Source organism: Miniopterus schreibersii (genome assembly GCF_964146895.1).
Source record: "Miniopterus schreibersii genome assembly, chromosome: 1".
Lineage (NCBI taxonomy): Eukaryota > Metazoa > Chordata > Mammalia > Chiroptera > Miniopteridae > Miniopterus > Miniopterus schreibersii.
In genome coordinates this window covers 51,041,106-51,055,460 of record NC_138101.1, presented here as the reverse complement: position 1 = coordinate 51,055,460, position 14,355 = coordinate 51,041,106, and the positions used below count along the sequence as shown (strand labels likewise).

Here is a 14,355-nt window from a genome sequence, read left to right as displayed (position 1 = left end):
TAGTGTCCATATCTTTAATTTGTAATTTGTCTAGTTCATCAACATTAGCCTAAATTACAGGTCCCATCACATCACTATGATGCTACATTACTATGATGCTACAAATACAATTCTCCTTTGACTCCAATATAAGGCCTAAAATTCTTGGCATGGATTTGGAGACACTTAGTTATTAGGTCAAAGACCAGCTCAAAAGGTACAAGAGAAAAGATACGATGGAAATGAGGGGAAAAACATTGTATAAACCTACCATTTTCTTTTAAGGGTACTTGGGATGAAGAATTTCCAGAACTATGCAAAGTCATTCCTGTGGTATAAATTAAATTATTAGACAGTTTATAAAATGATCAGATACTAGATATAAAAGTAATTTCTTCTGATAAATTCATAAAAAGCAATAAAACATTAAGGTAGCAACATTTTCTTTTATTTATACTCAGAAAAATAAGTCCACAATGGGCTTATTTACTATTTTTAATGTTCAAATTAAGCATATCAACTTGTTTTGTAGAATAAATTTAAACACAAATGCACTGTTTCTGACAATGACATTTTGATATGCCAAATATGAAATGATGAAACTGAAATGAGTTTTAAAAACATATGTTCAAATGTTAAAAGAAAATCCAATATTCAATAAGAATGAATAATCTTAATAAAAAGATGCAGAAAATAAATTTTCTTTCATGGATGGGTTTTATTTTATCTGTGTTTGTCTATGGAATATTTACTACTCTACCAGAACCTGGTATGTGATGGATTTTTATGTAGACCAAAGCCTTCCTAATGAAAATAGCTTAGACTCTATAAGAGATCCTATTATAGTGAATGTACTTTGAAAAGTGTTTTCTAAAAGATTGAATCAGTGTCTTCTTAAGCTATTTTTAACACATAAAATGACCTGTAGGATGAAATCTTGCCTTTTATCTGTTTCAAGTTCTTTTTAACCAATTCACCAAATATTAATGATTGTATAATCTCTGAAAGTTGTGGAAGCCTATATAAATAATGTTGCTTTCCACAAGTATTTATCAACTATAGTGTAGAGTTCGTTTTTAACTTCACCTCCTTCACATATCCCCAATCCAATTACAGGATGAGAAAATACTTTCTAACTGTGTAACTGGAGTTAAATGATCAAACTTTGGTCAAAGGGAGAGATAATTAGTATTATTTGGTGAACAACAGCAGGAGAGGGTTATTCTTGTTTGCCTTTGGTCTCCCCAGCTGTTTCCTATTTTGAGAAATCTTTCAGACCTCTGTGCTTAAATATCTATGCTTCTGAAAGATCGATTCTGTGCATGTCCCTTTTAAGGTGCATGAAGCAACAGGAAACCCGAACTATTTACCTTATAAGGTAGTGCATGTTTATAAACACACAACTTCTATACTTATATTAATAGGCCCCAGCTAGCGGGAGAATTTGAAAAACTTTAATCAACTAGGAATTTCTACCTATCAACCACAGCACATTCATAAAATTATCTGTTTTTAGAGACAATTCCATTCATGCTAAGCTGTAAGTACCCTAAATAAACCTTTCTTGAAAAAATACAGCATTAGTGGAGTCTACTCTCACAGGCTTACGAGGAAAACCCAAAAGAAAGATATCCAAAGCCATGGGTTATCTTGGTAAGACCATCATGGCTTTTAATTGCCACAAAGAGAAACTTAATAATCTGTGCAGGAAGCAATCACTTGTTAAATCATTTTTTGATTTGACTTGGTGCATTTTAAGTAACCTAAAATTTTATATTCACAAACAGTTTTGGCAATTAGGACATAGGACGAAAAATAATTTCTTGGTAAATTACATTATCTCTTTCACTTCACTATGAGCACCAGGTACAGGGGAAAAAACGGTAAGCTTGTTTATGCTGACCTATAACATATGCTTGACCAGGGTCTTCAAAAGATGAGGAGTCTGATTCATGTTTCCTTCTTTCAGGACTTCTATTTAAACTTGCAACAGACTTTGAACTAAAGAGGGAAAAGGAAGGTAGGAGGGGGAAGTGTCAATGTAAAAAAAAAAAAGTGAAAATAATAAAACGTCAAAACAAAAGCAAATGTATGAAATGTAGAATTTACAAATATGTAGTTTGGGTTAGTTAATTATGTTCTTACTTATTAAGTTTTGTGACTCCTGTCAGAGATTCTGTATCAGATCTTGCCATCTGGTGAAATGGTTTTCCTACCAACTCCGCAATCGTTTGCGATGGGGATTCCATGTTAACAATGACACTTTTCCGGTGAGGATAGAGAGAAGCCTGACTGAGATCGTGGTACGATTTACTCATCTCTCTAGGCTTTTCCTCGCATGGAGCTTTGCCACTCCTCTCCTTTGCACTTTTTTGCAATGGCTGGTAAAGCGACAGCTCCGAGCAGGACAGCCTCTTCAGAATCTCAGCTTGAACTGACAGAGGTCGAACGGCAAGTTTGTTCAGGGTGCTGCTGGCCAGACTGCCAGTGCTGACTGCTCGTCCCATAGTAAATCCTCTAACGGATTCCGCTTGGAGATTCAGGCTCCTAAACGAAGCTCTCTCTACAAGGAAATAGGATGGCTTTACACGATGGAAACACCGCAGTACCTTTATGAGAAGAGTTATTTTAATAAACAAAATACAGCATGCAGTTTTTAATCGTCTTGATTGCCAGTGTAAGTAGAAAGCTTTCAAAGTGTGGCAATCCAGGATTTTAAAAAGGAGGTTGGAAGATCTTGGTTTTCATACCGTCTCTCCATCCTTGTAGCTTTCTCACATCCAGGACCTGGTCAGCATTTCCTACAGCATCTAATGATTCCCTTGGATCCAATAATGTTTGGGCTTCATGCTTGCTGACCCCAAATTCCCAATTACGGGTTTCAGTTAGAAATGAGAATGACATTTAACAGTGAAATTTTCAACCCTAGTAGTGTGTCTGCTAAAATACTAGCAAACCAAGGATGGGGAGAGAGAGAGGTGAAACTGGGATAGGCCAACGTGGTGAGATCATGCCTAAAAAAGAAGCTGTGCAGAGAAGTTTTGCCTAGAGAAAAAGTTCTTGATTATTACATTTTTAAAAGCTTAAGGTAGATTGTGGTGATGGTTGTACAACCCTAAATATACTAAAAACCATTGATTTGTCCACTTTAAGTACGTAAATTGTGTGTGAATTATATCTCAATAAAATTGTTACCCCCCCAAAAAAGGATTTTATGGTAACTTGTTCTTTTGTTGTTTCATTACTATGTCATTCCCACCATATAACCTTGCTGACTTTTCATGATTTAAATGAGGCACAGGAGTCATGGGAGAATCAAATATTACTTGTCTTCTCTCTCTTGGTTTCTGTTAATTAACGTGATCAAGGATCTGGGGCTCTCTTCATGCTTAAATTCCTTTCCCTCCTAAATACATATCCAAAATCTTCTTTTAGAGGCTAAATTGAGAGAGACCTTATAACAAGGGCTTGGCTATTCTATTTTGGAGAACCAATGTCATGGAAGTATCTGAATATATGAGGCTATTAACAAAAGCACTGCATCACAGAATTTTTGTATCAAAGTCCTTCCATGTAAATAGGACAAGGAGCACAGAATTTTTAATGATTCAGTTGTTCATGCATTAGTAATCCACATCACAAGACACCCCATTTTCCAACCCCATGTAAAGTACCAACCCTCTGCAGCACTCTAAAGAATATAGCTTGACTACTATGTAAAACAGCTGTGAAACTTCCTTTTAAAAAGAAAATGTCAACTGTTGCTGACTTAGATCTCTAGATTGTTTCATTATCTTCTAATTCCTAGGAAGATTAATAATGAATATTTCATCGCAGGTGTAAACAGACAGGAAAACATTGAAGGTTTGTAATAGTCATGCATCAGGATGAAGTTTAAATAAACACATCTCACTGTCATCAGAAAAATGTAATGTTCTTTCTCTGAAGTAGAAGTGGATACCAAGTTAAAACACGATGATAATAATAATAATAATAAAAGACTTTGGTTTAAAAATTCCCAGAATGTTCTTCAGCCTAAAATACAGAGTTTTTATTAGAGAAGATAGCATTTCTATTTTCTTTAATAAAAGACACAAAACTGAGTCTTACACAGACTCAATTACCAGGAAATACCTTTACATTCAATCGATTCTTCACCCTTAAGGCAAATGTAGACGAAACTTTGGCAGGAATAGGGACAGCCAGTTCAGTTCAGTTTTGTAAACATTAAGGATTATGCTACTCAAATCCACTCATATACTACTCCTGGGTAGGACTTAAAATAGTGCATATATTTATGGGATGGAATCATAAACTATCCAGTTAGCTGGTCTATTCTACTGCTTTTCACCTGGAAAAAAATCTCTAACATAGCCAGGATGGGATACAACATTAGAATGAGCTTATATCCTAATACTAATGTTTCAAATTTGAACTCAAAGGCCTGCTAGTTCCCACTCAGTCTGCACTCCACACTTCCGAATCTTGGTGCTACTGTTTAGTCCCTTCTGCTGCTCTGTAATTCCTTATACATCAACTTAACTGTATGCTTTTTGAGGAGAGGGACTTCAGCCATTTTTGTTATCCCACAGTACCTAGCATGGCGTGTTACAAGTAGTAAGTGCTCAATAAATTATTATTAATCTTAATTTAATTCCATGCAAATTAGTTCTTTGGAAACTCATCAAAATAGAAAGATTATTGGATTAGGACTTAAGAGATCAGGGTTCCAGCCTTGTTTGACCTCTAACTCTAAGGTTAGGTGAGAAAGCTAGCTTCTCTGAACCTGTTTCCTTATTAGTAAAATTTCAGAATTACTGGCCTCGAAGGTTCTTTCTCACCAATATTCTATAACTTTAAAGAAGTATCATGCATTTGTTAGCCCTTCAACATCCTATAGATAACATCAGTTATCTTCACTTGTCTAGTACAGATAGTTAAGTGGGCAGGCAGTTATTTCTAAGCCAATTCTAACCTGGAAACAATTCCTTTGATGGTTTAACAAAATCTAGGGGGAAATGTAGATAATACCATTTTAAAACGCTTTCACATATGAGTTCGAGGATTCACAGCTGTTGTGTTCCCGGGGGCAAACCTGTGAGATACAGAAGGCAATCCCACTTCATGGATGAAGCAACTGAGACTCTAAAAAGTCATATTCTACTACTACTATTAGTAATAGTGGTGCATGATAATAATAAATATTTATTCAATAGTTACACTATGCCAGGCACTTTTAAAGTGCTTTATAGTATGTTCATCTTCAGAACAACCTTATGATGTAGGTATTACCATTATGATAATCATTTTATAGATGGGGAACTAAAGCAAAGAGTTTAAGTAGCCTGCTGAGACTGAGTATTTATAGTAATAGAGTGAGGTTTGAACTCTGACATCTGGCTCCATAGTTTGTGATCTTAAATATATTGTTAAGATCTACACTATATTGTTCTTCAGTATAAGAAATGTTGAGGGTGGAAGGCTAGCTTTCATAGCTGGTCTCCTGACTCTTTTCTACTATAGCACACTAGACCACATCTATAATGATGTAACCTTCAGTTGTCTAATTCTTAACAGAATTGTACTTAACAGAATATGAGTCCAAGTGGAAATACTGACAGCCCTAATAAGTCTGATATTTCACTATACTTTGAAAATATATAAGAGCAGACAAGTTTTTTGGCAGAGCAAAGCAGGGAAAGAAAAGGAATAAGATTATAGCAGCAGTTATCATATTTTAGCATGCATAAACATCATTACTGAGGAAAGCCTGTTAAAATACAGATTCCAGGAACCCAAAGCCTGAAGATTGGGATTCACCATGTTTCAGGTAGGTTTCTGAAATCTTCATTTTTAATAAGCATACAGCCCCTACCGTCTTGATTTTGAAAGGCTGAGAAACATCTATTCATAGGTTGCCATCACCCCATTCTGATCCCACGGGGGATATATTTTCTGTAAGATTTCAGGATGTGAGAAAGTTTGGATAAAGAATTCATAGAGCTCTGTTGTACAAGGTCATGAGTGCTATTCCATTAAATTTTTTAAACAAAGTCTTCAGAGAATTTAACTTAAAGTCTCTAAAAATATACTATGCAGAACTAGATTTTGTATAAATTTAATTTCTACATGTGGTCTTGAAAGTAACCTTTAAGTATTTCGGTTCTGACAGATATTTTTTCAGAGCTGAATTAGTCTGTCCTGCTGGTTGCTTTTCAAAAGAAACTGAAACCACCCTCCTGACCATTTATTTGGGGTACTGTGATGATTCATCTCAGTCTCAGAACAGGGACACACCTTAGTAAAAATAACAGTTGGGAAACGTGCCACCCTCAAACTGTTATGGTTTGTAACTTCACTGTGCTGGGTGCATATGCCCCCTGCCTTGTTTCCCATGCTCGTTCCCTCATCTGGAAAGCCTCTCCATTTAGGTTCAAACGACTTAACTATTTTTGTCCTTCAGAATTACAATTTAAGTGCCACCACTCAAGAACCCTAGTCTCCGATCTCCCCTTCTTCATGTAGCAATCATAGTCTGTGCGATATAATCTGTATTTCAAACCAAGACCCTCTATTGTGTACTATTTATTGTTTTATGTATATTAATTTTATCTTATCAAATAGTGCTTAAGTTTACTATTTATAGAGAATATAATCCAAACTTTTATAATATTTACATCAGCAACCCCAGTGATAAGCAAAAAATAGACATTTCAACAGGTATTCCCTGACTGATCTAGGGTGCTGCTTTCAAAATGAATGTTAAGTTGAAATCTCAGCTTCATTTCGACACCTTTCTAAACTTAACTTAGTCATTTAACATCTATCTATATTGTAATTTTTATCCTAAACATGGAAGTTCTTTTAAAATTTGTGGAAAAAACCACGTGTATACCCTGGAGTCCTCTGTCATAGTTTGCATCTCCTTACCAATATCCTGGGCGTCTTGGTTGCTCTGTCTTGCTCTCATCTGCAGCTGGAACTTATGCTGGGAAGAGCAGAGGTGCAGTAGGTACTGGCATACCTTACTGTTGTCTGTCTGGAAGGCATGTTTTATTCCATCTGATGTATTCTGCAATGTGATTTTCTTCTTCTACAATATTAATGAGGGGTATTAATAATTAGGATATTTTTCTATCTCTTTATTACATGACTCAATTCTGTAAACAGTAATTAATATATAAATGTCATTTTTATTTCACATTACTAGGCATGAGTATTCCTTGACTTACATTTAATACAAGTATTGAAAAATAAAAACCTGTATTATTGCAAATTCAGAAAATAAGTGAAATTAATATTATTTGCCACTTTCAGAAATAATAGCCTAAATCAGACTATCCACTAGCCACCAGCAAGGAAAACATAGTTTCCTTTAATGAGATTGATATTTTTAGTTTACTGCAATGTTTATAAACACCAAAACTATTTGAAAAAGAAAGTACAAGAAATATATGTTCTACTCTCTTGGATACAGAAAATGAAATTCAACAAAAGTTGATCTGTTAATATATAATAATAAGAGCTGTGATTCAGTCAAGGAGAATCTTGGTGGTATGAAGCCTGGGATGAAAGCTACAGGAAGTTAAAAGAAAATTTTGGAGTTGAGAGACACTGGATAGCGATACTACTGGGCTGAAAAATGAACACATCAATATTTAGAGACAGTGATTCTTCTCAAATTCAGGGACAGAAGGAGAACCATAAATTATTCTTATCACTCTAAAGTTTCTTGAAAAACGAATCTCTCTTGTGTAAGCGGGCATCCTAAAATGTTTCGACCTCTGTGGCGAGGCTTGAAGGTGATCAGTGTGCTTTAAAAGACTAGCATTCAATATGCTGGATCTAAAACTAATGTCTCTAGAGAACTGATTAAGTCCAATTAGATTTTACACTACCTCTTGGCTTCTTCTATAGTGCAAATTATTCTCTCTAGTACTTCATGTCCCTTGTCTTTACTTCAAATGCAGAAATAAGCATAGAAAAGTCAAATTTGGTAGGCTCATAAAAGATATAGATATAATAACAGAGTACTACTCAACTTTCACTCATGCAGGTGACATTTTCATAATTTCTGGTCTTGTTTATAAATTTTTATATTGATTTTGCTTACTTACATAAATTCACTTAAAGAAACTTTATATCACAACTGAAAAGAGAAAATCAGTACAACTTGCCATAAATAGAATCCAGCTATAAAAATATGTAATTAATTCAATAAAAACAAAATAAGATGCTATTGCCAATGAAATCTCTGGGACTCTGTTCTCTTTGTTAAAAAGAAAACCAGCATTCCAAGATGGCTGCAGAGCAGGTGGAAGCTACACTCATCTGCTCCCAGCCCCAAACAAGAATTTACAGCTAAATTATAGAGCAATCAACCTGAATAACCAACTGCAAGCTAGCTGAACTGAAACATTATAACCAAGGATTTACAGAAGAAGCCACAAAGAGACTGGTAAGAAGGGTAGAAATGTAGAAAGGGTTAACCCCCGCACCCAGGTGCACCACCTGAGAAGCCAGAGGGATCTCAGCTGCTAAACTCCCTCCCCCTCAGAGTGTGGGGTCTTAACCCTATGCAGGAATCCCCAACCCAGATCAACAGAGATGGGAGGAGGAGCCCTGGTGGTGATAGCATCTGGTGGTGAAAATCAGCGGGGATTCAATCCAAGTGGGAAAGAAGGGAGTCTGCTATAAACCCAGATGCTACCTTGGGAAGGGGAAGAAGTGCCTGAACCCCTCCTAAGGCTTGTAGGCACCCCCCACAAAGGGAGACTGTTTGGATCTGCTCTTCCAAGTCCCAGATACCTTGCCCTGTTGAGCTCAGTTTCACGGAGCTGTTCAGAGCCAGGACATTCAGAGTGTGAGTGCCTCGGAGACTATTGTCTGGGAACAGGACAAAGTGCTTGGTCCTCTTCTCTGGGCTAGACCTTCATCACCCAAAACGAGGACTCTTTTGACCTGTCTCTCTGAGCCTGGTGACTCTGTCAGGCTGAGCTGGCTCCTGCAGAGGGGACAGTTTGCTGCACCCAACCTGAACTTGCAGTGAGCCCCTGCTGGGGAAACTAGAGTTGGAGACTCTGGTAGGGAATGAGTGGTTTGACTCTGGAGTAGGGCCACTTTCCCATCACTGAGTGCCTAAGTGACACCCAAGTAGAGGACCCACTAGTCTTGTCCTCCTAACCACAGTTGCCCTGCACTACCAAGCTTGCAACCTGTGGAATGGTCTATTGGTTATGGTCAGCCTGGGCCCACTCTTTAGTCTTTCTTCAGAAGGCTTTGGAGGAAGACCAGGCAACTTCAGTGGCAGGCAGAATAGCTGAAAGGTAAAGGTGGACCTCAGGGAACCTTGATCCTCTTATAGATTTGCCCCCAACTCTAAGTTGCAGGAAGCCAACTCTTATACACAGATTGCCCTCCCCCTTTATAGGCCCAGGAGTGGTCCGAGAACCAACACAGCTAGTGGTGGGCTTCAGACCACACCAGAGCTCAGCCCAACTAGACACACAAGAAGCATACCCAAAGGGAGATTCCAGCAGGCACCAGACCCTGCTGGGAACAACTCTGCCTCCAGGGGCAGCCCCTGTACAGCAACTCCATACATGGTGATGAAGGGTTATTCATATATAATCAATCAGCCTGAAGGGTTAACTTCAGCCACAAAACGGCCAATAGCATTAAAGACTCAACTACAACAGGAGAGTGCACATAATCCACAAGAAACATTCCTGGAGCTCAGGGTTCAGGAGATCTAGAAGACTGTGCCACTGAGCCCAACAAGATGCCTTCATTATAAAGCCATCATAACAAGTTTGGGAGTCATAGCAGACCTACCTAATACACAGAGACAAAATGAGGAGACAAAGAAATGTGCCCCAAAAGAAAGAATAGAAATCCCCTGAAAGAAAATCAAATGAAATGGAAGCAACCAAAGTAACAGATATAGAGTTTAAAACAATGGTTTTAAGAATGCTCAGGGACCTTAGGGGAAGAATGGGTGATCTCAGTGAGAACTTAAACAAAGAAATTGTGAGAATTAAAAAGGACACAGAAACCATAAAAAAGAACCAGTCAGAAATGAAGAATACAATACATGAAATGAAGAATACACTAGAAGGAATCAACAGCAGGTTAGATGAAGCAGATGATCGAATCAGCGATTTAGAGGGTAACAGTAAGTACCCAAGCAGAACATCAAAAAGAAAAAAAATTTTTTTTTAATGAGGAAAGCCTAAGGGACCTCTGGGACAATGTCAAGCATAACAACACCTGCATCATAGGGGTACCAGAAGAACAAAGTGAGCAAGAGACAGAGAACCTGTTTGAAGAGACAATGGCTGAAAACTTCCTTAACCTGGTGAAGAAAAAAGTCACACAAGTACAGGAAGCGCAGAGAGTCCCAATCAAGATGAACCCAAAGAGGCCCACACCAAGACATACCATAATTAAAATGCCAAAGATTAAAGACAAAGAGTGAACCTTAAAAGCAGCAAGAGAAAAGCATTTAGTACTTACAAAGGAGATCCCATAGGGCTATCAGCTGATTTCTCAACAGAAACACTTCAGGCCAGAAGAGACTAGCATGAAACATTAAAAGTGATGAAAAGCAAGGACCTACAAGCAAAACTACTCTATGCAGCAAGGGTATCATTTAAGAATAAAGGCAAAATAAGGAGTTTCCCAGATAAAAAAAAAAAAAAGCTAAAGGAGTTCATTACCATCAAACCAGTATTGCAAGAAATGTTAAAGGGCATATTTTAAGGACAAGAAAAAAAGAAATATAGAGAGAGGGGAACATAGGTATAAAGAATAAAATGGCAATAAATAAGTACCTATCAATAATAACCTTATATATAAATGGAATAAATGCTCCAATCAAAAGACATAGGGTAGCTGAATGGATAAGAAAACATGACCCAGGCCCTGGCTGGTGGCTCAGTTGGTTAGAGCATCGTCTCATACACCAAAAGGTTAAGGGTTCGATTCCCAGTCAGGGCACATACCTAGGCTGTGGTTTCATCCTTGGTCAGGGCACATATGGAGGCAACCAATAGATTTTTCTCTCTTTCCCTCCCTTTTTCTCTCTCTAAAATCAATAAAAACATATCCTCAGGTGAAGATTAAAAAAAAAAAGAAAAGAAAAATGACCCATATACATGCTGTCTACAAGAGATCCACCTCAGAACAAAAGACACATTCTAAAAACAAAGAGATGGAAAAAAATATTACATGCAAATGGAAACAAACAAAAAACTGAGGTAGTAATACTTATATCTGACAAAATAGACTTCAAAGCAAAGGCCATAACAAGAGAAAAAGAAGATCACTATATAATACTAAAGGAATTGATCCAATAAGAGGTTATAACCCTTGTAAACATAGGAGCAATTAAATATATAAAGAAAATCTTGGTGGACATTAAGGGAGAGATTGACAGCAATACAGTCACAGTAGGATTCTTAACACCCCACTATCATCAATGGACAGATCTTCCAGACAAAAATCAACAAGGCAATGGAGACCTTAAATAACACACTGGATCAGACGGATTTAATTGATATTTACGGAATATTTCATCCCAGAGCAGCAGAATATACATTCTTTTCAAGTGCACACGTAACATTCTAAAGACACACCACATGTTAGGACACAAAATGAATCTTAACAAATTCAAGATGACTGAAATCACATCAAGCATGTTCTCTGACTACAATATGAAACTAAGAATCAAAAAAACCAAACTGAAAAACATTAAAATACATGGAGGCTAAACAGCATGTTATTAAACAATGAGTGGGTTAACAAGGAGATCAAGGAAGAAATAAAAAATGACCTGAAACAAATTAAAATGAACACACAACACCCCCAAATCTATGAGACACAGCGAAAGCAGTCCTACGAGGGAAGTTCATAGCACTACAGGCCCAACTCAAGAAGCAAGATAAGTCTCAAATAAACAATCTAAACCTACAGAACAACTAGAACAGAAGAACTAGAAAAAGAACAACAAACAAAGCCCAGAGTAAGGCCTTTGTTTCCTTCCTGTAGAAGGAAGGAAATCATAAAAATCAGAGCATAAGTAAATGACATAGAGACTAAAAAAAAAAAAATTCAAAAGATCAATGAAACCAAGAACTGGCTTTTGAAAAGATAAATTAGACTGGTGAATCTTTAACCAAACTCATCAAGAAAAAAAGAGAGAGGACTCAAATAAATAAAGACAGACATGAAAGAGGAGAAGTAATAACCGACACCACAGAAATACAAACGACTATAAGAAAATACTATGAACAACTCTATGCCAACAAACTGGACAACCTGGGCAAAATGGACAAATTCCTAGAAACATACAATCTTCCAAAAGTAAATCAGAAAGAATCAGGAAATCTGAATAGACTGATTACGACGAATGAAATAGAAGCAGTAATAAAAAAAAACAACCTCTCAGCAAACAAAAATCTTGTACCGATTGGCTTCACAGGTGTATTTTACCAAACATTCAAAGAGCTAACACATCCTCCTCAAACTATTCCAAAAAACTCAGTAGGAGGGAAGACTTTCAAGCTCTTTTTACAAGGCCAACATTATCCTAATTCCAAAACCAAAGAAAGAAAACTATAGGCCAATATCCCTGATGAATATAGATGCTAAAACCTGGAACAAAATATTAGCAAACAGATCCAGCTATACATTAAAAAGATCACACACCAACACCATGATCAAGTGGGTTTTATTTAGGGGATGCAAGGTTGGTGCAATATTCACTAATCAATTTAATTAGTAAATTAAATCCAGGTAAATTTCTGGTCTTGACAATCTTAAGAAGATGAGGATGGTCCTGGCTTTCCTGAGAGAACATATTATCTGGTAATCTTAGTGGTACCACTGGGTTTCAGAGGAAACCATTCAACTCACCATTAGGTCTAGAACTGATTTCAAAAATCTCTAGGTTGAAGGTTATCCAGAATCAGTTTGGGCCTTGATATTGATATTTTTGTAAACATTGTTTGAGTGAGACCATATTTCAGCTCAGACATAAACTAAAGATGCCAGTAGTTCCTGAATAGCATTAGGATATCAAATACCTGAATATATTTTTGATTCACCTCTGGGGTTTGCCAATTGAATTTCAATGTTCAGATACTCCAACTATGTTCAGAATCAAAATATGCCTTTATAGCTCATTATCTTGCATAAACATGATTTTCTAAAATTCACTTTTCTAGCTTTGTATCTATAAGGAGTATACACTAAAACTTAAAACTGCATGAAGTTCTGGAGTTAGTTCATAAAACCAAGTAAATCTCTAAACCACTGAGATTCAAATACAGTTGCTGTGAAGGAACTATTATTGAGCAAGACAAAGTTCACTGTGGTGAAGATAGTTATCTATCTTAAATACATTAAAGGGGTTTCTCCATGTGAGAAGTTAGTACCTTAGAATAAGGTCTGAATTAACAGAGAAGTCAACTAGGTTGTAATTTAACTAAAGTTAATTGAGCATATAACCAGCTAGGAATGTATACTATTTTTAAAAAACTCACTTCCTGACAAAACTGAAAACAAATAAACCTCAGTAATAGTTCCTACAGCTAAGGAAGAAGAATGAAAAAGTATTAAGACATATTAGCCCTACTGAATGGTAGGACTGAAAGTTTACTTAAGTAAAGTCAATTAATATGTTACATTTGAAAATGACAACACCTATTTTAAAATATAATCAAATGGGGTTAAACTGGACCTACCGAAAAAGAAATCTTTTTGGTTTCCCTCCATGGAAAACGAAGAACCAACGTGCGAATTCCATTGTGAACCTCAAACACAAGGACACCTTTAGAACAGACTCCTAGTAATATTCCAGTTTGTGACTTTTTCTCAGGGTGCACCCGGTGAAAATGAACTCCATATTCAGTCAGTCTTTGGCAGACCTGTTGGAACAATACCATACACCTTGCTAAAAGGTGACAAAAAGATACAGAACTTGTACCAATGTAGTTAAATATAGAAAGGATAGTCTTTTCAACAAATGTTGCTGGATTTCACATGCCAAGAAAATGAATCTTGACCCTTATTACATCCAATATATGAAAATTAACCCAAAATAAACCACAGACCTACATATAGGAGCTAAAACTATAAAACTTAGAAAATCTTTATCACTGTGGGTTAGACAAAGATTTCTTAGATGGAACATAAAAAGCATGAAGCAGAGAATCCATAGCCAGACAGACAATGGTTCACATCACAGTTCTGCCCCACATAACTGCCACTGACTTTGGGAACATTACATTTCCTCTTTGAGCCTCAGTTCCCTCTTTTACAAAATGAGAATTAAAATAACATGGATTTAGTCTGGAATAAATAAAATGAGATAAT

At 36.6% G+C, this 14,355-nt stretch overlaps 1 protein-coding gene across 11 annotated transcripts in view; it reads right to left on the bottom strand.

Moving 5' to 3' along the window:
• The window catches only part of PTPN13 (protein tyrosine phosphatase non-receptor type 13), a 173,585-nt gene that overhangs the window by 52,791 nt on the left and 106,439 nt on the right, over positions 1-14,355 (bottom strand). For 8 of the 11 annotated variants that reach the window (XM_081127218.1, XM_081127222.1, XM_081127224.1 and 5 more), the window contains 5 exons: positions 13,725-13,907; positions 6,910-7,072; positions 2,125-2,542; positions 1,883-1,980; positions 251-307 (listed from right to left, as the gene is read on the bottom strand). In XM_081127218.1, the coding sequence (XP_080983344.1) occupies positions 251-307; positions 1,883-1,980; positions 2,125-2,542; positions 6,910-7,072; positions 13,725-13,907 (919 nt within the window). The remainder of the gene's footprint in view (positions 1-250; positions 308-1,882; positions 1,981-2,124; positions 2,543-6,909; positions 7,073-13,724; positions 13,908-14,355) is intronic. The other 3 variants (XM_081127227.1, XM_081127219.1, XM_081127220.1) reach the window with 1 other exon arrangement.